Raw genomic sequence first — 24,958 nt, forward strand, 5'->3', positions numbered from 1 at the left:
ATTAACAGACTGCAGACAGAGTGTTAGTTAGAAATAAGAGCGGATTAATATGAACAGCCAGTCAAAGTGCAGCTGTCCAAGTACCAGAGTAATTCCCTTCTTAATATGATTGCTGAACTTTAATGAAGACGAGCTTGAGCTGGCATAATGATATTGTGCCAGGTGAATTATCCAAGACAACAGAATGAATTAAAAGTTTAGGTTTTGAGATATGATTCCACTCCAGGTTTTCCAGGGAGTTGGTTAGCCCCATTGCACTTCTCATTTTGATCATGTCTGAGCAAAACTGACATCAAATAAGCGTAAAATTATGTCAAAAGAAACCTTAGAAACCTAACCATTATTGTCTGATGGAGACTGTTGACGGAAGTGGAGGTTTCGCTGTGTGAATGTATTACTCTGTAGCTGTTTTCTCAGATTAGGTCACATTTTACCTTTGTCATAATAACTACTATTGCACTCCATTGGAAAACTCCTGAAAAATAGGCAACGCTGCTTAGCACAGTACTCATCAATAACATCTGCATTTAAGATCCTCAAAGGCAAATAAAGTTTTGCATTGACAGAAAACACACAATTCATATTTATTAATTTGCAGATGGCAGTCTAATTAAGACCACATCTGTATTTTTGGCAACTTTGAAAATAGGTCTGGAGGCTGGATAGGCTCAGCATGAATTACACCAGGTCCATAAGCCAGTTTAGGCTTGTGGATCAATTGCTAGTACAGTTCCATTAAACTATCTTAAGAAGTAAATAAGACTGCACTATGGTGGGGTAAAGATCAATGACGCATAAGTATTTTTTTTATATATATATATATATATATGGGATGTGATGCTAGAGCTTAGTGAAAGCTGTAATATACTGTATCATAATTGGAATCTGGCCCTTTAGTAACAGCTTGGAACAAGACAGAAGAAGTAAGAGGAAGGAGAGTCATAAAGCAGATCTTGGAACAATTCATAGCAGAATGGAGAGTAAGGGTCATTAAGGGGTCACCATGTCAATACAATGCCATCTCCAACTACAACAAATGATGACAAGAGATTAAAGCTCTAAAATCCGAGTTTCCCCCGAATTAGGTTGTTTTCATCACAGGCTTGGTAGTAAAAACTTCATAACTTCATATGTCTGAGCCAGTGCTGATTATATGGTGGGCGGGGAGAGGGGTTATACATGAAATAATTAAAAGAATCTGGCAAGACCTCACAAAAAAAAAAAAAAAAAACTGCCTCCCTTGTAAAACTGCTGTTAAGTAGCAGGAAAGGACTGAAGAGAGCCGAGTTCACCAGTGAGCAGTTAAAATGAGATTAGAGAAAAATGCTGCTAAAGTAATACTTGGAAACAACTGGCAGGATGCTATGTGTACTAAAGGGTTCTTTATATACCCAAGTCTGTTCATAGATCTTCTGCAATCAGTGGAAATGTGGAACACATGAGAGGAGTTGGAACTGTTCTCATGTAATCAACTTTAAGAGTACCATTAGAGTCAGCAGTTTCTGCCCTGATTGAAGCACTGACATGAGGGGATGTGGACAATTAGGTCACTCTTATGACAGAAATAATACAAGAGATTTGAGAACAGCCATGATCATAATATGTTTCTAAACAAAAAAGGGAAATAACAACAGTTTGTAATTAAAAGAATAGTTTGTGTCATATGCTTTATGTTCGAGAGTTCAATGATAACAAAACCCCTTCAAATGTGATGTGATTAAATAGGACAACCAGTAGCTGGTTATCTTGGCCTTCCATTATATACTAGGTTAGCATAACTCCGCCTTCATCTTTAGTTATGCTAACCAACTGCAGACTCCAATGATATAATTACCTTACAGACATAAGAGGCTACTTTGCAAACATGCTCTCATTCTTAGCAAAAATGCAACTATTCCATCATTATAAAGGCAGTTGATTCCCACACCTTTCATTTCCCCATATTTGACAGTGAGATTGTGATTTACCTCTAAAAATAAATTTGTTATTTTGCATTGATGACAAGCGAAATCACTCAGTGTATTTATAATCAAGCATGCACCATTCCTCGTGAGTTCATCCTTTCAACAACATTGAGATGAGCGATTGGTAGATACACTGATAATTAGCAGAAATGTATGATTAACGAGAGACACATTAGCTATAAAAGTAGAGACTTCACATACTTGATAAAGGTGAGAAGAGGTCTTCAAAAGAAAAAATGTCAATAATCAAAATAATTTGGTGAGGATTTAACAAATTGTCTGGCTTCTTTTTCGTTGAAAGAAAATCGATTTCTACCAATTTAAAGTACAAATGACTTCTGAATGAATCTGATGAATCTCTGGCTCTAAGTTCCTCTGATCATCCTTGGGCTATAATAAATGAAAGAGTGGTGTGCATTATAGAAGCAAAACTATCTGTATTGGGATCTTTCACAGACACATGAATGTATTTATAGAAGCATTTTTGCCAATGCTCAGTGAACAGGAAGCACTTCTCCTGCCTGAAACTTTCAGAGGATACAGGATGATTTGCTCAGGTGCTGTAAAAATACATTTGCTACTATTATCTGATGCACAAAGGCATCAGTGGTAGCAAAACTTTTGAGGAGGCTGAAGCTGGCCAGGGATACAGAATAAGCGAAGGTCGGGTCAGAGGTCACGTGGGGACAATCAGTGGCATCATCAGCAGCACGTCCTGCGAGACTCTGATGCCTGACGTCCCAGCTTGAAACTTTTTCCTGAAGCTCCTCCTGCTGCATCTGCAACAGGGATGCGCCTACCTGTGAGACACAAGTGCGTACATAGATAATGTTTCCAAGCCTTGAGCTTCAATTCTATCTATTTTATACCATTTTCAATATCGATATTAGAATGACATCACAATTTGTCATTGAACTGCTCATCAGTAATTCAAGACTCCAAAGAAATACTATAAACACTTGGCACAAAAGGAAATGTAACCATAGAATTTTAATGTTAACATGATTTTTGTAGACTGATTACTAAACTTACTAAAAATATACGATATGGATCAGCATGAAGCACATACTATATGCAAGTATTGTGTAATAGGAAAGGGATGGAGTTCTTGTTTTTAAAAGACAACTCAAGCCTATCAGTTGCCCCTGCTGGTGTATCGGCTGTTCATGCACCAGTCTCTGCAGATTTTTGTTCTAAACTTAAGGTCTGTGATTAAGTGCTCCAGGAATATCTGTAGTTATACCCACTAATAAAGAGTTTACCTGCAAAAGAAGAAAACAATTGTTTATGCTGAACAGTGATTAATTAGTACTGTAAAAATATCGCACAGGTCAATAGGAACCTTATGAGGTGGCGCTCAATGGCACACTCACTTATCTCTATAAAGACCTCATTGATGTTAATGGCGTTCTTGGCGCTGGTTTCTACAAAGATGGCATGGATAGAGTCAGCATAGTCCTTGGCATCTTTCTCGGTTACCTCCCTGTGAATACAAGAGGTAGTTCAAAGTTATTATGAATTATGCAGGCATAACCTGTTATCAGATTATTGTTTCTCTACAGTGATTATGTGGAAAATTACCTAATTTCACAGATGATGATGATATGGAGGATAATGAAAAACGTATTTTACGATTCATCCTTTACCACTGAATATGAAAACCTATTTTTCCAATCAACAAACTACAACTTACAGCAAGCCAATAGTCATGATGATTAAAAATTAAAAATTAAAACAAATCATCTTGAAGTTATTATTTTATGTCCTATTTTTCACCAGCTTATTTTTCACTGAATTCAACGTCTTATAAAAAAAAAAAATTTCTCAAGTTGTCAGTGAGATGGTCCAATCATACTGCTAAATATCAATATACAATTGAACTCACCTGGCATCGGACAGGTCACATTTATTGCCAGCAATAGCAACCACTATGTTTGGTGGACCATGCTGGCGCAGCTCCTTTACCCAGTTCTTCAGTGTTTGGAAGGACTCCTGGTGATACAAGGAAACAAAATTTTTCACTAAGGGCACCAAAAAACAGACAGAACATAGTCCATCTGGTGAAAGTTTAAACAAACACTTTGCAATATGGGGGTAATGCTTATTTGCTCTATTACAGAGAGTTAACTGGGAATATGAAAATCACTTCAAGAGCTTTAATGTGAACATGAATTTGAATTAATTAACCATTAACCATTTCACCTTGCTTAGAATAAAGTCTGCAATCAAGGGTAAATAGTTAGCCTGTCTATGGTCAGAAGTAATAAAATCTGCCCTCATTACTAGAGTAGTTTGTTTAATTGATACAAAAACAGATGTGTAAAATTACAATTGAGGTTATGGACAGGAATGTTTCTTTATAAACCTGTGAAATGGTTGACCTCCACTAAAAGCCCAAATTTAAAATTTTCAGCATAAGAATAAATTGTCAAACTCCAAATGCACCAAATTCAGACACGCCAAAGCCATAATCGAACAATAATAATATTAAGCAAGAACCTCAGGAGAAAAAGTAAACAATACCTCTTTTGTAATGTCATAAACAATGATGGCTGCTGCTGAACCTCTGTAGTACATCGGTGCCAGCGCACGAAACTATAAAAAGGCAGAGAAAGAAAGGAAGTGATGAGTAATGTCCTGTAGTAAATCTGCGAAAGAAGAGACACATCAGGAATTTCAAAAACACTTCCCTCAAAGACAATCTATTGTGACTCATCTTTGAAGAATGATTATCTTGATTTATTTCCAATTTGAATTTTTTGGAGAGCACTAAAATATAATCTCTGTGGAATTGCATGATATATTTTTATACTCCATAGATCAGGAAGCAGTTTCAAGGCTTTTCACAGACTGATGCTAATCCATTACTTAGACACGGACTGTGGTGATCACACGCACTGTGTTTCACTCGAGTTAATAACTGCAAATAAGCGAAACAAAAAATATGCAAAAAAAAAAAAAAGACACCAAGCACCATTTTACAAAACCAGAGGTCTGGTGTTCTGAGCCTATAAGCCATGCAGTTTTGTTTAAAAATGAAGTATGGTGAGTCTTTCCACCAAGACCTCACATGTGGGAGCCATCAAGAGAAAGATGAGCAGAATGTGTCAAAATCTGTTAGCGTTCTGATATTTATGGAAGACTATACATCTGATCTCAGCCCAATACAACACAAAGCCCAGCATAATCAGAACAATGTGTGCTAAAATGTCTGCGTCCATAGCTGCCTGGGAGGGTGGGGGCTCTCTACTTAGGCGGGTTTTGGTATTTCTTCTGGTAAAATACTTCCCATTGAACAGTGAAGGGGGCTACAACAATTAGCCTACTAAAATAGTATTTTATTATTCAAATAACCAGACCATTCTTTTAACAGTAGTGATTACTAAGACAACTGTGATTATTCACTCAAATATTCAAACACAAATATTTAAGAATTGTATATATTTTCTGCTACTTCATTGCATTTACCTGACAGTTCCAGCTACTAGTTGTTTTACCGATTTGTAAGACATTTGATCTGTATATGAACATAATATTATGAATGAGGCATTAAGGTCAGTATTTATATGATTATTATATACTATATATAATATCATAAATAAATTTATATTAATATAGCTTTTAAATAAGCCATTCTGCTGTATGATATTTATATTTGTGATACTTTCCTTTCAAAATACACATACAACTTAATGTACTTTTAAACCACAGTATGACTTTTTCTGTCTAACTCCTAATAATAACAACAAACCTTGATGCAATTTGCTTAGTTATGTCTTATTTTATTTGCTGCTTCTGAAACATATAGCATATATGCATATAGAAGGCTGAAACAGGGCTCTTAACAGGCTAATAAAACCATATTTCATGTAATAACTGATGAAACTTATTTCAAAACAATCAATCCATCTCTTGCTTTAAAATCGACCTTCACTTGGAATAACCCTGCCTTCCCGCCAACTCTATTTTCCTTTACAATACGATGGAATAAAATATCCATCTTGGAGTGACACTGTTACCTCAGGAAAACACACATTCCACATAATTATAGTTGTTACTGGCCCCAAGTCCACCAACGGGTATCCAACTTGGGATATTTGGCAGAGGCACTAAAAAGAGTCTGTTTCATTGGCCAGTGACGGGCTGCATCATCGCCAGTCCTGTGTGGTCTTGCTGTGCCTTAACCCAAAAAGCAATCACAGCAAGACCAGACATCTGGCCACACAGCAGCCGAGAAAACAGCCCTAGTGATGCCCTGTGAGTCCTGATTAATTGCTGAAACCATTAGCTGAGTTCATAAGGGGGGAAAAAACCCTTCTCTTCCAGTAGGAAGCAAGGTTTGCTTTGCTTGTTTTCAAGGAGAGAGAGAGAGAGAAGCAAAAAAAGGGGGGAGTGGGGTGGGGTGGGGTGGTTGGATGGGCCGTTGACAGCTGGGCTCAGACGTACTCGTAAGGCCTCATGTGGTCCCGAGATATGGAGTATGAAAATCACAAAGCTTTTCCTCATCGCCCTGTTCTTTCCTTCCATGTGAATCAGCTCTCTACTCCACATTCTCAACTGAGGCCAAAACTCAGTAGAAAAAAAGCCATGAAAGACTTCAAAATACCATAGCAGCTTTGTAGGAAAACACACATACACACACACACACGCACGCACGCACGCACACCCACACACAACCTAGCAAAGGAATGTTTTTACTTTTTCTCTCACAGATGTGAACCACTTGGGAGTGAAAGAAGTTGATTGATGGAATAAAAAAGGTGAAAAAAAAAACTAAAACAAAAAAACCTAATAACAGAATCACAGGGGGGGAAAAAGAGGAAAGTTTGAGGTGGTGTGGCTGTGACTCTGAGACGAGACACAGTAGCAGCACATGCCAGTGGCTTTAACCAGCTTTTGCTTCCTCCTCTCATCTTGTCTTTAAAGAGGGCAGCATTGATGTCCCCTCAAGGCCAAGAAGGAGCCATGGGTCCTGGGGTAGGACATAGAGACAAGCAGCACCTTATCACTCCTCTCTAGTGAGGACGACAGCAGGGATCAAACATTATTACCACAGGGGAATGGTTATGTGGAAAAAGAGAGGGACATGCGAGGAAAGAGATGTGGAGGGCTAATGCAAAGACAAAATGTCTGGGGCTTTATGTCGATATCACAGCCTTGAACATTAAAGCTTCATTCAGGCACCAAAATGTGTCCTGTTCCTTGCATAACATTTAATCTGTCTGAGTGTGATTTCAGTCCAAAACCTTTGTGGGTGGTTTTTCAAAAGTTTTTCAAAACAGATGTCTATAGATCTACATTCCAGATTCCAGAAAAGGGTTACCTAGACATGATAATTACTGATGAATGACACATTTAAGAGTGTATTAAACATAAAAAGTATACCAAAGAAAAGCAATGACACACATTTATGTGTGACTAATCATGTAAGAGTGCAGTGAGAAAGAGGAAACAAGATAGAAAGGAGAAGGTGACTAAAATGACAAATACGGACTCACAAATATTTCCCTACTATTTTAACACAGTAAAAGCTCTTCTGGCTATAAAGAACGAAAGTCCACCTCTCCACATGTCATCTAAACTTGTGAACTCCTGAAACAAAAGCACTAAAAGAAGTAGACTATTGACTGGAGGGGGGGGTAGTAGTTTAACTATAGAAAGGTAAATGTTGCCCCCTATCAGAAGTAATGAATAATTGCACTGTTCATCTTCCCCCTACCATCCGGGGATTGGTTAACGAACATGTCGGAAGCATTGTCACTACTTGTAATCAATGACTCACACTCATTTATTACTATATAAAAAACCTGTTAACTGTGGTAACAAAATACACATAAATCCTCCTCAAGTTTATTATCTGCCACCTCGTTAAAGACAAGGTCCAATACCTCAGTGGAGATTACTAACCCGCTCCTGTCCTGCAGTGTCCCAGATCAGGAACTTGTGTAATTCATTTTGGTATTGCACAGTCTTGGTCATGAAGGATGCTCTGGTGAAGAGAAATATTTCAAGAAAAATGACAAACCACCACCGCCTCCCCACCCCTCAAATAAACAGATTTAATTCATTTTCAAGAGTTGGAGACAGCAGCAAAAATATCACATCTTCATTTGGATCATTGGCTTAAGATTTCTTTTTAAGTGTCCCAGCTTTAGTATACCAATCCAAATTAAAAGCTGGTTTATTTATGGTCTGACATTGACTAAGGCGCATTATAACATTTGGTTTAGATTATTAAATTTGATTTTGATTTTATTATTAAAAAAAAGATTAACAAAAATATATTTGTCTGTACTCTTCTCATATCTGTCAGTGTCAGTCAGTGTAATGGTGATGTTTGCATTTTACAATATTCATAATTCTGTACTGCTAGAAAGCTAAAACTGGTCAATAATATTGGCCTGAGCTATTAGGTTTAGTGTCATATAAGACGAAAAAGGTGTAAATGAATTGCATTTGGCAATTACATTGGGGAAAAAAGTATTTCAAAGCACAAATCAAATGAGATAAAGGATATAAACATATGTCCAACATGGGAGAGAAGAAGAACTTACCCAATCGTTGGGTTGATGTTTGGGTCAAAACTGTCTTCCACAAATCTCCAGACAATACTTGACTTTCCAACACCAGTATCCTGCGGAGACAAAATACAGATTTACTCTGCAGAGAATTACTTAAGCTTATGGAACAGTCAGAAACAGTTACCAAAAATATGATCACAATGACAAAAACATACTCTCTGGAAATTAGCATAGCCATTATTGCTTTTTGTGGCTTATCTGCTTGAAATGACTTGCCAATTAAACAGGACACATATATTTACATTATATGCAACGTTTTCTTTTTAATTTCATAACAGACAGAGAAAAGGAGGTTGCTTTAGGAATCGTTCAATACACAAATGGAAGAGAAAAGGATGTCTTACTAAATTCTTATACGCAGGCCAGACATGTTTGGCTATGACAAATTTGTAAATAAAAACTTACACAAATGTCAAACTATACATGACTTTGAGCTGCTATCTCTGTTTTAATATGGCGGTTCTAGTTCAGGAAGTTTCTCCCATCTGCATTCAGGATTTTTGGAGCTCAGTGACCAAGACAGGGAAATTGGAAAAGAGGTGAACGGGATTTAAATACTTTCTACATACACTTTAGATAAGGAGTCTGTTTGTAATCTGTACATGTATGAATGTGTTAAAATGCAAAAAAAAAGACAGTCAGTTGTTTGAAAGTACGATATATTTACTGTCCTTGTCGGTGTTTTGATCTCAAGTGTGACCTTATGTAATGTAGCCCATGTAAACAAACAACCTGATGGAGGAGCAATGAGACTCCAATGATGATCCAGGGACAATCATGAATTAGAGACATTGACGTTTCGGTTAAAGTCCACACTGACTTACCCCCAGGAGACACACTTTCAGCTCTCTCAGTGCCATATCGATCTCCTCTCGGTCAAAATCAGTTTGTTGTGATGATGACCATTGACAGTTTTTTTTTTTCCCTTCTATCTTCACTATTCTTCAGGTGGGCTGTTTACACACAACTTTGTGTCATCGTGATGAAAAGCTGCCACACACACGTCACAGATTGTGTATTAATTCGCGTTGCTGGCGTTAAGACATCCAATATCCCGTCGTTTTTGCCATATTGTGAGTTACAGTGAAGAAGCTAACTAGCGAACAGCGAAGCCTGCAGATCGTTCCGTCTCCATCTTGAACTGCGTGGTCACGTGACCGCTTGGCTCCCCCCCCTCTTTTTAATGTGTGTGTGCGTGTGTGTTTGCGTGTTTGTGCGTTTCGAGGCACACAAAGCCCACGGGCTGTTATTTGTGTCCGATTTTGTCCAATTCGAGTCATCACAAGAGATAAACAGGTTTGACTGACCAAGTTGTACGCAGAATAAACGGCCGGCGAAAACCAGGAAGTGCTCTCAGGAAGTAGTTTGCTGCCGCCTTTGAGTGACAGCTGTGCGGTGACAGCCCTCACCGGGACGGCGGCCCCGCACAGCCGAGCCGAGACTCAAGATGGCAGGTAATGGCACTTTTTAAACTATGTTTTTCCTCTCTGCTTTTACGCACCTCTGGTAATCTTAAGGACATTTTATGTCAGCCGGAGTGGATACGGTGCCCGCGTCACTGCGTTTGTGCTGTTCCGAGGCGAAGTGTTAGCTTCAAGTCCGGCGAAAGGGCTGGACGAACCGTGTTAGCAGGACTTAGCACCGCTATTAGCCAGCTAGCTAACCTAAGCTACTCAGCGGTATCGAATTGGGGGGCCTTTGGGGCTACATTTAAAGTACACAACCCCCGAGTAATTGTTGTTAAATGTGTAAATCACCCCTATGTGCTGTACTTGGATAACATCGCTCGCCCTCGGTGGCGTTTATTGTCGAGCTGTTGTCATAGCCAATGCTAGCGAGGTGATCAAGCTAACGGCTAGCCAAGTTGCTAAAGTCATTTCAACCATAAGCTGGTCAAATCCTCCTTCGTACCATAACAAAGAAGAGATGTTGTTCTCTGCCAACATTTTCTTTGCTGGTGCTATTAAAGCAATCGAACCTACATTTACTCAACTCACAATTACCACGTTGAATGTAAGAAAAAATTCAAGATGGGAATTGTTTTTGTATTTGAGCCACATTGCCTTGCTTGTCCAGCTGTAAACACAGGCACTAGCCGTCCCACCACATGTTTTTCCTTGTGGGACTTATTTCTAGGCTTTTCTTCTGACTTCGTTACCATACTGCTCTATTTGGGTACAAATAATTAAAGAAGCCTTCGTTTTGTGTTGGCGTGTAATGTTATTAATCAAATTTGATGTCAAAACTTGAAATTCAGCACATCGTATATATATTTTTTTCTGTGTCACAATAATGGGGGTCATTTCAACTGCACTAGATGTGTTTAAGTGGGGCTTAGTATTTGGTATTTGCTTTGTAGTTTTCAGTTTTTTCTCCCTGTTTTCATTGACATCAGTGTTGTAATTTGCAACCCATTATTCAGTTTGAAAAGAAAAGGAATCAACAGTTACTTTACGAACAGATATTTTATAATTGTGAGCTGCTCTTCTTTCTTAGTTTATAGTTTTGTTTGGCTAGAAAAAACAACATTTGTTTTTGACATGCCTTGTAAAAATCTGATTGTGGGAAATGTGTACTTTTTTTCTTGACAGATTTTAGCCTAAAGAGGGATCTCCTTTGTGACTAATTCACATAATGAAGCAAGAATATAATTCTCTTGTGTCAAGAGGATTTTGAGGGAGATTGGCTTTTATTCTCTTTCAAGTGAACATGGAAATAAAAACACATATTAAAGGCTTAACAGCCCTCGATATCCCGGCTGGAGATCTCAGAAAATCATTGCTATATCATTTACAGTCGAGTTCCTCCTGTACACATCACCGCTATAGTGTGCTGCAATTGTGTTTAAGTTTGCATAGTGATTAATCGGCATGACCACAGTGATTTATTGTCAGTGTTATTGACAGAGACTTTGTCCTTTCTTAGTAATTGTAATCTTGCAAACCTGCAAACTCGGAGCTCCTTTCATTTTGTTGGGCAGGCTTCTATGGTGACAGAGGTATGCTGACAGATGGTCCACCTTGGGCCCTTGTCTCTCTAATTGTCTTATTATTGCAGGTCTATCTTTATACTTTGAAGATGGCCATGATGATTTGGATGACTGTAAGTATTCCATTCATTTTAATTTTCTAACAACATCAACAATACTCTGATTAAAGGATTAATTTCTTCATTATGTGGTATTAGGAGCTTTGTTTTCATTGCCTTCAGTGCGAGGGTATGTATAGCAGTGTCATCTTTCAGGGCAACCCCATTCCACCATGTGAAATTTAAACCTGTCAACAGTGTTTCAAGGTTTTATGCCATGCTATTATTAGCAGTTTCATGAACCAGCAGTCCCCGTTGTCTGCATTAACCAGGGTGATAAAACTGCATTTAGATCCAACTGAAAAGCCAGCATGTATTTATAGATGGACCATTGAATGGAATAATCAGTTAACTTTAACCTCTGTTTTATCCACATTGGAGGTTCTACACTCCTGATATTTAGTGTTCCAGTATAGTTAACATGACTATAACTACTGTTGCACATCTGTCACTAACCTTTACAAATGTTTTGTTCTCGAAGGCATTTTAAGTGTGTTTTCCTATCTCTCCCTCTTCACAGTTGGATTTGATGACTATGGTTCAGAGTGTGACGGCATCCGCATCACAGCCTTTCTTGATGCGGGACAAGACAATCTAACTCCTCTTGGGAGGCTAGAGAAGTATGCCTTCAGCGAGAATGTTTTCAACAGGTAAAAAAAACTTTTATGAGACAACTAGAGGACTGTACCTCCAAATGAGATTAGTGGGTTATTAAGTTTGTTTTGACTTTAAATCAGGTTTTATAGGATCACAAAGTTGATTCACTTTATCACAGTGTCACATGGTTAATGTGCTCCAGAACAGGTTAACCTCAGAAGGTCAAAAGATCTTTACATAGGCTGACAACAAACTGGTCCACTCAGTGGGAAAATGAATTCTTATTTTCTTTATTCTTACAGGGCCTTACAGGCACAAAAAAAGTTCAATATAAACTGGCAATGGAAAGAGCAATAGCCACTATTAGCGATGTCATCTTCTCAAACTAGTCTCTCAAACATGGCACTGAATTCACTATTTAAAAGGCCACCACAGTCACCAGATCTAAATCCAGTAGAGCACCCTTTGGATGTGGTGGAATACGAGATTAGCGCCATTGGTGTGTAGCCGACAAATCAGGTGCTGCTGCTTGAATATGGACCAAAATTTCTCTGGATAGTTTCCAGGACCTTGTTAAATCAATGTCACAAGGAATTAAGGCAGTTCTGGAGGCAAAGGGATTCAACACAGTAATAACAAGATGTGCTTCATAAAGTGATCAGTGAGCCTTTACTTGTATAGATGAGTAAATAAATTTTACTTTTCCAGTATTCATGTGTAACAGATAGGATTGGTTTATCACATGAACTACCTAAATAATAACTAAATAATTATCTCCATGATTCCTGACAATGGAGATCACTGCAACTTTGAATGAGATAAGGAAACTTTTTAAAAAGTAAACTGTGTTTTTTTTTTTTTTTTTTGGACACATAATTACAATTGTCAAACATTTTAATCTGACTAAAAATATGCTTTTCAGGGCTTGGTTCCTTTCTGAGGCTTTCCCTCTACATAAAACCCACTTCCTCAATTTAATAAAGTCATGTTTAATGTGTGCATTAGATGCCAGAGTGGTTCTTTAATAGTTTCATATTTGCTGTCAAAGCTATGTCTGCTTTGTGAAAAAAGACAATATTATACCACACCCCAGCAATTACAGCAACAAGGAAACATCTGCAACAATTTGAACTTGTAAGAAGGAAACATCTGTGAACTGGCAGAGTGGTGTCACTTGATGAGAGGCTTTAGCTGAATAATTATCAGATTAAAGTTCCATCTCATTTTAAAGGCGTTAAGTATCAGGTGGCAGCGCAGCAGCTTAGTGGTTAGCACTGTTGCCCCAAGAAGGTCACAAGTTCCCGGCCTGGAGTTTGAATGTTCTTCCTGTGCTTGTGTGGGTTTCCTCCGGGTACTTCGGTTTCCTCCAACCATCCAAAGACAACATGTTTGGGTTAATTGGTGACTATAAATTGTCTGTAGGTCTGAGTGAGGGAGAGTCTCTGTCTGTCTCTGTATGTTTTTCCTGTTATGGACTGGCAACCTCTCCAGAATGTATCCCACCTTCACCCAGTGTGAGCTGGGATGGGCTCCGGCACCCCCCACAACCATGAAACGGATAAGCAGTAGAAGACGAATGAATGAATTAATTAATGTATAAGTGTCAGGGGACCGCTTACTGAGAATATTATACAAAGGCTTAGTAAAGTTCAAATTTGTCTAGTTGATTTATTTGGTGTGTACCAGTTCTAAGCAGGAAATCTATCATTTGCACTGATTAAAGAAAGGTTGTTAGAATGTCCTTTCAGTTGCGGTTGTGTAATTCAAATTTGTCAGGTTTTTTTTTTATACATATTTGTTGATTAATTGTGTCATAAACCACAAAAGCAATTGAGATGGTAGACTGGCACAAGGCACAACCTCAAGTCATCTCTGGGCATGTTTTTCTCATCTGGACAACTGTCTGCATTCCTGTGTATTCACTAATCACATACCTGTGTTAACTCTCTAGTCTAAGAATGCAAAAAGTCTTCAGGGAAGCTGTGGGTGGATGATGTCTGCCTGAACATGGCATTAGGTTGGCAGCAGTAGTCCCTATTTACAACAGGTTTACATGAGAATTTCTGTTATGTATGGAGTTTAAATATAGTAGGTTTCTGAGCAATTAAATCAGAGTTCCTATGCAAACATTTAATGCTACTGTTACCTCCACACAAGCCCCTGTTATCATGCTTTTCATACTCAGCTTTGCAGGGATCCAGACCCCCTGTCATTCACAAGTACATTTGTGTAATGTACCTCACAGCTCTGTCGGTGTTCTGTGTTGTATTGTGTGCTCTCATAGGGAGTGGCAGGAGAGCTACTAACTTGAAGTCCCTGTTGCTTTCTAGGCAGATTGTCGCTCGTGGCCTGCTTGATGTGCTCCGAGAATTCAGTGACAATGAGAATGACTTTATCAGTGTCATGGAGACAGTTGCTAGAATGTCAGAAGATGGAGGTAGATACATTTTTGTTTTCATCTTTAGCTAAATCGTCCAACACATTTTAGTTTAATGTTTGTACTTTGAATAAGTATCATTAATCTAATTTTGGATTGAATCTCTACTTGGTTGTAAATACATTAATATTTGCACTTGCATTAATTGTATAATATGGTGTGTATACTCAGAGCCAACAGTGCGAGCAGAGTTGATGGAGCAGGTTCCCAACATTGCTATGTTTTTACACGAGAGTCGGCCCAACTTCCCAGCTGCTTTCTCAAGATATTTGGTACCAATTGTGGTCAGGTATCTCACAGATCCAAATAACCAGGTAGGCTCAAAATGACCTATTTTTTTTTATGTACTTTAAACATCTTAGATAATTTTATAAAATAAGAATATAGATAAATAAGTGTCGGGGGAAAAAGTGAAAACTAAAACTGACTTTAAATTTGCTTTCGTCTATTCAGGTGAGGAAGACGAGCCAGGCAGCACTGCTTGTGCTATTGGAGCAAGGCCTCATCTCTAAAGCTGACATGGAGACCAAAGTATGTCCAGTTCTGCTGGACCTCACAGAACCCAGGAGTGATGATGACTACAAAATCGAGGCTGTTGCTGTAAGAATATTCACTTGTATATTAATTTCTTTGTGTTTATATTTCATTATTATGACACTTAGAGGGAAATGTCTTTAAATACAAGCTGGCTTTACACTTTATCCTTAATAAGCTCAGTGTAGCAAGATAAGCACATTTTGAATTTAAAGCACATATTTTGAATTTAGTTTTCTGCAATATTTGTGTGCTACTTTACCACTAATACAATTCACCCAATTCAAATCAAGTTTTCTCAAATCCAATTAAGCCTCTTGAAACACAGAACATCCTACATCATTCTCACACACCAGTTACTACATTCACTCCCTCTCTTGCCAAAATACTCCCTGATTGGATTTTTTTGTTTTTGTTGGCCTTTTTGTTAAAAGCATAATAGTGCATATCATCAGTGCATCATAGTTCTGTATTTGAAGCACACTCTGAGCTGTAATGCCACAAAATATATGTGCTTTTCTTGCAGATCATGTGTAAAGTTGTCACCATGTTGAGCAAAGACACAGTGGAACATCTATTACTACCCCGTTTCTGTGACCTATGCAGTGATGCCAGACTCTTTCAAGTCCGCAAGGTAACAACCTCCAAACCATGTTTACATTCACCAACTTCAAGCTCAAGATGCTGTAAATAGTGTTAACTTACTTGATAATGAACCTGGAAGATGTTCTTTCAAACTGGTCACCACTGAGTCAACACTTACTTGAGCAAGAGTTTAATGGTTGTTTTGGACATTCGATGAGGATGAATTAAATAACTGTGTTTGCTTTAATTCTGTTTTGCACATCAACTTAGCCCACACCGCACTGTTGTTTTCTGAGGAATTTTAATTCTCTTGAGTAACTGGTGCAAGTTGGGGGAAAAGTTTTATTTAAAACTGCATAGGTTGTCATACATGATGACCAATTATTTTTATTTTATTTTTCATCTGGCAGCTTTTTTCCCATCAAGTAAACCCAAACTTTGAGATTCATTATTATTTTTTGTCATTCAAATAAATCTGTGAGAGAACTGTAGTGTGGTAAGAATGTACAAATACTTGTTTCATTCAGAAACCCATTATAATGTTTACAAACCATTTTTTAATGAAATAAAGAAAACGAAGATGGTTTAGAAAACATCGATTGTTCTTATATTTCTAATGCCCAAATACTAGTAAAAAAAATTGCATTTAATAAATTAATTGATTTTAAAAACAGTGACACTTGCCGAATTTGGTGCTGTACACAAAAAAATGCAAAACAGTCATGTCCTCTTGACACGCCATATAAATCTGGAACTAACTTTGGATTTTTTCTAATGTTGTAAATATATTTTGTATAAGTTTTATGAAATTAAGTTTGATAATGTTTGTATTATTTCTGTTTTACAGGTCTGCGCTGCAAATTTTGGAGAGTTTTGTTCTATTGTGGGTCAAGAGGCCACAGAAAAACTACTGGTGAGAGACTTAAGACTCATTTTCATGGTGTTTACTAATTCATTCACAGTTCAAACCCAATGCTTATGTTAAGCTCCACTCAATTTTCTTTTTATTAATTTTAAACATAGATGCCCAAATTCTTCGACCTGTGCTCGGACAGTTTGTGGGGCATCAGGAAAGCCTGTGCTGAGTGCTTCATGATGGTCTCCAATTCCACCTCTCCAGAGGTGCGACGTGCAAAATTATCCCCTCTGTTCATCAGCCTCATCAGTGACCAATCACGCTGGGTAAGACGGACATACAAATTATCAACAACGTACACAAACAGACATGCTTATCAGACCAACTTTTCTGTCTGCCTTCCTTTGTACTGTTGAAAATAGGACAGTTATTGCTCAATTCTTTAAAATTAAGTTAGTTGTCCTCCTTACTGAAAGCATCCTTTTATTCCAAGTCTTGTGCTGTTTGCTTTGCTAATGTGGCTGACAATTTCACATTTTTTATTACTGTGAAGTGAAGTGTTAAAACAAAATTTACTGGTATGGAAGAATGGAAAATCTCAAACTTTTAGCATTCAACTGGCAGAATTGCATGATTTCATACTTGTTGCAAGAATCACAAAAAAAAAATATGCTTTAATCAATGTTTTGGTCTAGAAATCTCTACAGAGAACATCTATCCATGTTCAGGAAACTCCACATGCTGAAATGAGTTATTTGTTAGCCAGTGCACTCTGACAGACATGTCTGATCTTTTACTCTACACTTTGTATAGTATCTACACAACTGTGTATGGTACCCTTATCCACATCTGGGTATTATGTAGGACGAGCTCTGTCCCTGATGACAAAATTTACCAAATCAAATTTGGCTGATTGACCTAACAGCTAATACACTTCTCTGTAGTCACTCTTCAGCTGACTTTGTATTTCCCCCTGTACTTGCAGGTGCGCCAGGCTGCCTTTCAGTCTTTAGGACGTTTCATCTCCACCTTTGCCAACCCCTCTAGCACAGGCCTTCACTTCAGAGAGGATGGTGCCCTATTGGAGGTTCCCAGGTATACATCAGAGGGGTAAGACAACTCTGCCTCCCCACCACTGCTGCAACAGATATTAGAGAAGACATGACATTTCTCTTATAGTGTGTTCAAATTAAAGTGTACATGCTCTGTGAGTATCTTGGGTCAAATTTAAGTGAACATAATATATTTAATGTGCTTTACCAGTTTAGACAATGATTACAGCAATATGCCGTGGCACTATGCAAGTTTGGCACCAACACAACTAGTGTGCAAAATTAGTTTGAACAAGACTGACCAGTTTTGTCCTTTTGTTTACAGGTGTATTTGCATAAACAAGGAAATACAAGGAATCGCAAGTTCACATTGAAGCATTTAGTGAAGCCACTTTATAGAGAGACAAATTTAACCATAAATGATTAAATTTACACTTTGAATTGCTGTGACCAATATTTACAAAGAGGCTAATAAAAAGTACATAACATCCTATTTCTTTTGTTGTGTCGAAGATATCAGTAATCATTTCTGTAAATTCTTTCACTATCATTTCAGTGACTGCTCCTTAAAGTCCCTGAACTGCTCAGACGTCAGTGGCTGTCACACAGACAGAACCATCGTTCACACACCTCCCAACCAAGATGGCCGTGCCACGCCATCCCCAGAGCATGTGTCATCAACTGATGGTGAGGACATGCATAACTTTGATGACAACCACAGTTCAGCTCCTGGAGAGATGCGTGGTCGTTTCATAACCACCAACAGTCCTACAACTACAAACAACGCTAAGAATGCAAAGGACACAGAGCAGACAGACGAGAACTTTAACTCTTTCCACTACTGGAGGTCTCCTTTACCTGACATCAGCGGGGAACTGGAGATGTTAAGTTGTCAAACATCAGAGGAAGTGATAGAGAAGGAGGAAAGGAAAGAGGAGGTGGAGGAACCTGATGATATTTGTCCCGATTCATGTCATGGCAAAGCAACAAGTGACCAGATCCAGAAGGTTTTGGACTGTTTGCAACCACACCTGGATGACCCTGATGTACAAGGTGAATACACAGTCAGAATATTAATATAATAAATATAAATAATATAATTAAATGTGATTGATTCCTTTTAATGTGTACTTAATTTTGCAATACATTAGTGTATAGATCAAGCTGTGAATGTGTGTCTACCTCCAGCTCAAGTTCAGGTGCTGTCAGCAGCTCTGAAGGCAGCTCAGCTCGACAGTCCACCAGACAACAGTCCGACTGAACCACAGCCGGAAGAGCAGCCAGAAGAGCAGCCGGAAGAGCAACCAGATAGCGACACTGAAAGCACATCTGTGGAAGGCAAATCTTTGGTGGTTCAGTCAGAAAGTGAGCAGAGCCCCACAGAAGAGGAGCCAACAACGGAAACTCCTTTAACTTCAGAGTCGAGCCCCGTCCAGGAGCAAGGAGACGAAGAGACACAGACAGAGCCCCTGGAGGACCAGGAAGAGTCTCGTCCTGACTCTCCTGTTCTAGTAGGAAACTATTCATATTATTGCAGTGTTCAACTGCTGTAAAATATATGGCTCCACAGATGCAATCGATAGCTTCATAAATTTACTCAAGATAAAACTATACTTGAGTTGTGCACTAAGTAACTACAGAGTTTGCTTTCAGTGATGACACTACAGTACTAGATGAATGTGTTGTACGTGATCAGGCAGAATCGTATTTTAAAGCCCCTGAAATTGGCTCCAATGTATTCCCAAATAAATTAAGAATCGTGCCAAGTTTATGGGAAAGAAAAGTTGATCCTAATTATTTATGAACATTTTAAGCTGGATGAAACTGAATAAAAAAAAAAAAGAAATTCCAATCAATTGTGACCTTTGCATTTGCACCTGTGATCTGTCTCTCAACTAATGGTCTGCGTTGATATTTGTATTCTCGTCAGGAGTCTGAACTGATTGAGAGTGTGGAGGAGGAAGGAAAAGAAGACTTGGCTCACAGCCCAGTGTCTGAGGATAAGCCTAAGATCCAGGTCAGTAAACACAGTGCTCACACATCCTTAAAAAAATGTATTTGGTCCTTCCCCAAGTTATTGACTCATTCGCATATGAATTGCTGGACCCTCTCTCACCATGCATCTCCCTCATTGTCATTTGGTCATCACTTCTTAATGCTCTGTCTCCAGAATGTAATTCCCCAGCAGCTGTTGGATCAGTACCTCTCCATGACGGACCCTGCCCGGGCCCAGACGGTGGATACAGAGATAGCTAAACACTGTGCCTTCAGCCTGCCGGGGGTTGCTCTCACTTTGGGACGACAGAACTGGCACTGCCTCAAAGACACATATGAAACGCTTGCTACTGATGTACAGGTAAGCAGAGAAATATACATGAATGAAACATTTCTCCTGACGTGATGCGTTAGATCCCCCCAACAACTCAGACATGAACACTGGTTAAGTTACACAATCAAACGTGTTGTAGGGGTGATGTGAGAAAAGGGAAATGTCAAGAGGGAACTGTTTCTTCACTTCAGACTGCAGCAGCGACAGCATGACGGCATTCAGTCAAACTGGTCTTAGTTGCACTAAATATCCCAGCTGGCTTGGCAATATTCCAGCAGATCACTACCAGTCACTGAGGGATCCAGATAAATGATCTGTTTCTGAAATTTAAATGCAACAAGACGATGTTGCTTTGTTCATGGTTGACACCGTAACACTTGTGTTTCTCCCCCTCCTGCTTCTCCCCTTTCAGTGGAAGGTGCGTCGTACACTGGCTTTCTCCATCCATGAGCTCGCAGTTATTCTGGGAGACCAGCTCACGGCAGCTGATCTCGTCCCCATCTTCAATGGTTTCCTCAAAGACCTGGACGAGGTCCGCATTGGTGTACTGAAACACTTGTATGACTTCCTCAAGGTATGAGTTACAGATTTGTCTACTACTGTTCCAAATGATGACAGTTTTTGGTTAAAGTTAGTTTCATTCTGTATTATCGAGCACAAAGCGAGAAATTTTGTTTCTCACACATTGTCCCTAGGAAATACAGTTGTGAATATAATAATAAAAATAGCTCAGCTGCAAAGATGACTGTGATATTTTGTAGAAAATTATGGTTGTTCTGCATTTAACAGGCACTAAATACCTATGTAATTAACTGGTTCATGTGTATCCTTTTGCTGTAGCTACTGCATGCAGACAAGAGGAGAGAATATCTGTACCAGCTGCAGGAGTTCATGGTGACAGACAACAGTCGCAACTGGAGATTTAGATACGAGCTGGCAGAGTATGTTTCCTTTTCCTCTTCCAGCCCAAAAGCAAATTGTCAATAATTAAACTAACTAGCTGTCAGTGTCCTGCTCATCAACAGAATAGCAGGACTGAATTCTTCTCTTGCATTGGTTTGACTTAACGCTGCAGTAAATTTACATTTTAAATCTGTCCATAATAGAATGTATTTGTTTCGCTTCTTATTTTGGTTGTTTGCATTAACCCTTTCAATTATGTCTGCCTTCTCTCCCTTCAGGCAGCTGATCTTGATCATAGAGTTGTACAGCCATTACGACGTGTATGACTACCTCAGACAGATAGCGCTCACACTCTGCTCTGACAAAGTCTCAGAGGTCAGGTGGATCTCATACAAACTGGTAAGTTAACAGCAGATTGTGTGATTTTTGTAATTACTGCTGTAGGGAACATCTGGAGAGGAAACAAATGTTGGCAGCTCACATCAGATGGTAGGATCAGCAAAATACACAGGGAAGCCTAAAACAAAGGGAAAGGGGCCACACAGATGGATGATAATCAGTATGTGTTATTGTGAGATAAACTAATTCCCAGGCAGGTGGTTGTGTTTGATCATCTTAGCTTGACTACAAAGGCACTGATGAATAGTTATGGCGTTACATAGAGGGCACATACTATGTTCTCATTTGTTCAAGGAGGAGTTTGCCATTTAGTTAAAATTTGTGTTCCTGGTAAAAAGAGTCATTTTTACTGAGACTGGAGGGAGCAGCTTGTCAATACAAAAATAAAAATAAGAACACTGTAGCATTTTCTTGCAGACTTCAATGCGCTACAAGTTACACCTCTGACTGTTTTACCTGCTGTGTTCCAGGTTGTAGAGATCCTCCAAAAGCTGTATGCAAGTGGTGCGGATGATCTGGGCCTGAACTTCATCAATGAGCTCACTGTCAGGTTCTGCCACTGTCCCAAATGGGTGGGGAGGCAGGCCTTTGCTTTCATCTGCCAGGTCAGCTGTGGTCATTTCATTGCTTGGCACAAATTGATGAAAGTTTAGTTTTGCATCATCTCCCAGCCTGTTTTTCTCTTCCTTAAATGTCTGATTGTGCACTATGCTCCTCTACAGCATTAAAAGATGTTTTTTCTTACAGGTTTTTTTTTTTTTCTGTAATGACCATTAGATGACAGTGACATGAAATTATGACCATTGTATTGTCTGGCATGGGAAAGCCAACCTGTATGAGTGACTGACTTGTATCCCCTAACACTTTAGGCCATAGTGGAGGAGGACTGTATGCCCATGGACCAGTTCAGCCAGCACCTCCTGCCCAGCCTGCTCAGCCTCTCTTCAGACCCAGTGGCTAATGTGCGTGTGTTAGTGGCCAAGGCACTACGACAGAGCGTCATGGAAAAAGGTAAAATGGGAATAAACTCAGAGATTGATGTATTAAAGAATATGATTGGTACTTAATTTTATTTATTTATTTAGAGGGGCGGTGCGTTAGGATGCAATTTAGCTGTTTCCCCTCTTTTTCTTGTTTTTATGCGGCCCTAAGGTAATCGCCTTCAGGCTCTAGGAACATACTTAACACAGACGTTTTCAGTGTATTTCTGGAAATGTTAAAAATATTCCCTTTAAGCAAAACAATGCAACTTCATTCTGATCAACGGCCCCTGCAACCACAGGAAGCTGTTCAGGATGTTGGTACATGCCATGGTTAGTGTATTCTTGCTTTGTTATATTTGCTCCATCCCTTTGGCACTTACACGAACCCCTTTGTTTTTGCCGATACGTTTCTATATTAACTAACAGAGTTTTGTGTTTGGTTTGCAGCATTTTTCAAGGACCCAGGCTGTGCCTACTCTGACGAGCTGGAAGAGACAGTGATGGCTCTGCAGTCTGACAAGGACCGGGACGTTCGCTTTTTTGCCAGCCTCGACCCCAACAAAGGCTTGATGGACACTGCTCCTTTGATCTAGCCTCAGTGCCCAGTACCTGTTACAGCTGCCTGTCTACCTACCTGTCTGTGTGACTGACGCACAGTCAGCGCAACCTGCAACACCAGCACCCGACCAGATCCCTAACCAATCACCTACTGGGCAGACCAACGACCACTTGAGATTCATGCCAGATTAAAATCTTAAAATATGGGCATGCTCAAACACAGCCCAGTCTCTGGTTGGGCACTACGAATAGCGCACATTACTTGCTTCCCTGTCAAGAGTTAACAGGAAACGAGGAGGACTCAAGAGGTCGGCTGCATCGCTTTGTGGGAGCTGCCGTATTTTCGCCTGAACTTTTTCCTTACCCTCCACACTAACGACATAGACTCAATCCTTTCCCAATCACAGACTTGTAAAACTACAACGGGCTCTTTCTCTCCAAAGCTCACTGTAAACTTGATTATAAAATTGCTGAATTGATTTTGATTTGTTTTGTTTTTTATTTTTATTCCTTTTTGCTTCTTTTTGTGGATTTCTTAACGAACAAGCAGGCGAGGCCTGCCAGACTCTGACGTGTGCACTAACTCAGGGGGACTCATTTGAACCTAAACAGCATTATTAGCTAACATGAAAAAGCAGCAGCTCCTGGATCCCTGGTGATATAACTACAGCTGTCTGAGCAACAGACCAGCCAAATCAAGTAGCTCTGCTCAAGTCTCTCGCCTCATTTCCTCTCAAATGCCTCTCGTCTCAGACGTCCTTTTTCTTCTGAGATGTCCTCTGGGTTATTGTCTGTTTCCCTTCTACCTTATTGTGTTTTCCTCTATATTTTTCACCTGGCCTTAATGGGCCACTGAAACCACTACTACTGCATAGAAGGAACAGTGATTCTGCCACTCAGCATAACTCTTGATTAAAACCATATCTTTGACATTTTTTTTAAATACCTTAATAAACTGTTGACCAACACCCACTCCCACCCCCCTCCCTTCCCCAAATCTGTGTCTGTTTACCAAAAATGTGACACAACGCGTCTCCCGAACTGCAGGAGACTAATGAAATACCTCTGTGTGGACATCACTGGCCAGTGTGTCCTGCATGTAGAGACGTCTTCAGTTCAAAGAGGTGCAGAATGTCCTCAATTTTGGTGATTCTGTGGTGTTGACTGAAACATCTTAACAAGGGCTCACATTGATGTGCCGTGGGGTGACGTAAAACTCAGAGACAAGGAAGAAAGCAAGCACACTGTTGGATTATGCATGCCCCCCCTGTTCTCCCTCCCCTTGTGTATAGTCTATTCCAGCTCCTTAAGGTTGACCTCCTGATATGAATTATGTGACCATGGTAGCTTTCAGTGGATCTGGCTGACCAGTTGTACAGTAGGATATAGGAATGGCTGTATGAGGAGCCTGAGAGGTGACTGATAACTCATTAATTCCCTGTATTGGTGGAATGATTAATGTATGAGGTTTCTCAATTTCTTTCTACTCTTTGTACAGCTTAAACCTGTGGAAAATGGTTTGTGTTTATTAAACCAAGGCCAGTTTAGCCATTTTTTTTTTTTTTTTTTTTTTTTACCCATCGAGATGTGTGAATATTGGGAGCAGTCACCAAGTCACTTTTTGTAGTCTTGAGCTTATTTTTTTCCTCTGTAAAGTGTGAACCCTTACACACACACCCCTTTTTTCCATAGACATAACTTGAGAACTTAAGCTGATTGTGGTGTGTGCTGTGCATCTCAAGTCTTTCTTCCTTCGAAAGGAGAGGCCACTGCGGTAATGGCAGTGTCTACTCATCTCAACTGTCTGCAATTTGTGTCCATCTCATTTTTTATGTAGTAGAACAGTTAATATATACATTTTATGAAAATTATTTTTCTTTTCAATTATGCACCATTGTTCAAAGATTTTATATCCTAACTTTACAAAATTTACAACCTTTGTAATATTCAATGGTTTCTTTAAAAAAGACATTTTATGTAATGTTATTTTTAGTATTCTGTAATTAAAATGATGAAAATTAAGATTGCTCTGCTTGCGTTTGGGTTTTCTTTTTTGCTTTATCGACCACTGGTTCAATCCCTCCAATACCGAA

The 24,958-nt window shown here is 39.2% G+C and overlaps 2 protein-coding genes across 4 annotated transcripts; one reads left to right on the plus strand and one right to left on the minus strand.

The window, feature by feature from the left end:
* Positions 1-814: 814 nt before the first annotated feature.
* rab22a (RAB22A, member RAS oncogene family) lies at positions 815-9,669 on the minus strand. Of its 2 annotated transcripts, none has more exons than XM_029502906.1 (7): positions 9,370-9,669; positions 8,519-8,598; positions 7,872-7,953; positions 4,488-4,559; positions 3,850-3,956; positions 3,338-3,447; positions 815-2,764 (listed from the first exon to the last, which is right to left on the minus strand). In XM_029502906.1, exons 1-7 carry the CDS (start codon positions 9,403-9,405, stop codon positions 2,667-2,669), a joined length of 585 nt encoding a protein of 194 aa, XP_029358766.1. In that variant the 5' UTR covers positions 9,406-9,669; the 3' UTR covers positions 815-2,666. The 2 variants fall into 2 exon arrangements, with proteins under 2 accessions (XP_029358766.1, XP_029358767.1); XM_029502907.1 differs by having other exon boundaries at positions 815-2,760; positions 3,334-3,447.
* A 105-nt stretch (positions 9,670-9,774) lies between these two features.
* On the plus strand, positions 9,775-24,881 carry ppp4r1l (protein phosphatase 4, regulatory subunit 1-like). 2 transcript variants are annotated; one of them, XM_029503146.1, is made up of 20 exons: positions 9,775-9,999; positions 11,603-11,647; positions 12,153-12,282; positions 14,560-14,666; positions 14,838-14,980; positions 15,120-15,266; positions 15,727-15,834; positions 16,633-16,698; positions 16,809-16,967; positions 17,627-17,751; positions 18,250-18,746; positions 18,882-19,204; positions 19,624-19,710; positions 19,864-20,049; positions 20,435-20,596; positions 20,863-20,963; positions 21,204-21,324; positions 21,795-21,929; positions 22,194-22,335; positions 22,755-24,881. In XM_029503146.1, exons 1-20 carry the CDS (start codon positions 9,993-9,995, stop codon positions 22,898-22,900), a joined length of 2,937 nt encoding a protein of 978 aa, XP_029359006.1. In that variant the 5' UTR covers positions 9,775-9,992; the 3' UTR covers positions 22,901-24,881. The 2 variants fall into 2 exon arrangements, with proteins under 2 accessions (XP_029359006.1, XP_029359007.1); XM_029503147.1 differs by having other exon boundaries at positions 17,627-17,736.
* The last annotated feature ends 77 nt before the right edge of the window (positions 24,882-24,958 follow it).

This window comes from Echeneis naucrates, chromosome 5 (assembly GCF_900963305.1).
Source record: "Echeneis naucrates chromosome 5, fEcheNa1.1, whole genome shotgun sequence".
NCBI classification, from domain to species: domain Eukaryota; kingdom Metazoa; phylum Chordata; class Actinopteri; order Carangiformes; family Echeneidae; genus Echeneis; species Echeneis naucrates.

What these genes read in the sequence shown, in the direction of transcription:
- rab22a (XM_029502906.1), bottom strand. Translation starts at nt 9,405, where the DNA reads ATGGCACTGAGAGAGCTGAAAGTGTGTCTCCTGGGG. An exon ending in TGTGACCTGTCCGATGCCAG is followed by an intron (nt 3,448 to 3,849) that starts GTGAGTTCAATT and finishes TTGTATTCACAG; the next exon opens with GGAGGTAACCGAGAAAGATG. An exon ending in TGAGGTCTTTATAGAGATAA is followed by an intron (nt 2,765 to 3,337) that starts GTGAGTGTGCCA and finishes TGTGTCTCACAG; the next exon opens with GTAGGCGCATCCCTGTTGCA.
- ppp4r1l (XM_029503146.1), top strand. An exon ending in AGGATAAGCCTAAGATCCAG is followed by an intron (nt 19,711 to 19,863) that starts GTCAGTAAACAC and finishes CTCTGTCTCCAG; the next exon opens with AATGTAATTCCCCAGCAGCT. An exon ending in ACAGAGCGTCATGGAAAAAG is followed by an intron (nt 22,336 to 22,754) that starts GTAAAATGGGAA and finishes TTTGGTTTGCAG; the next exon opens with CATTTTTCAAGGACCCAGGC.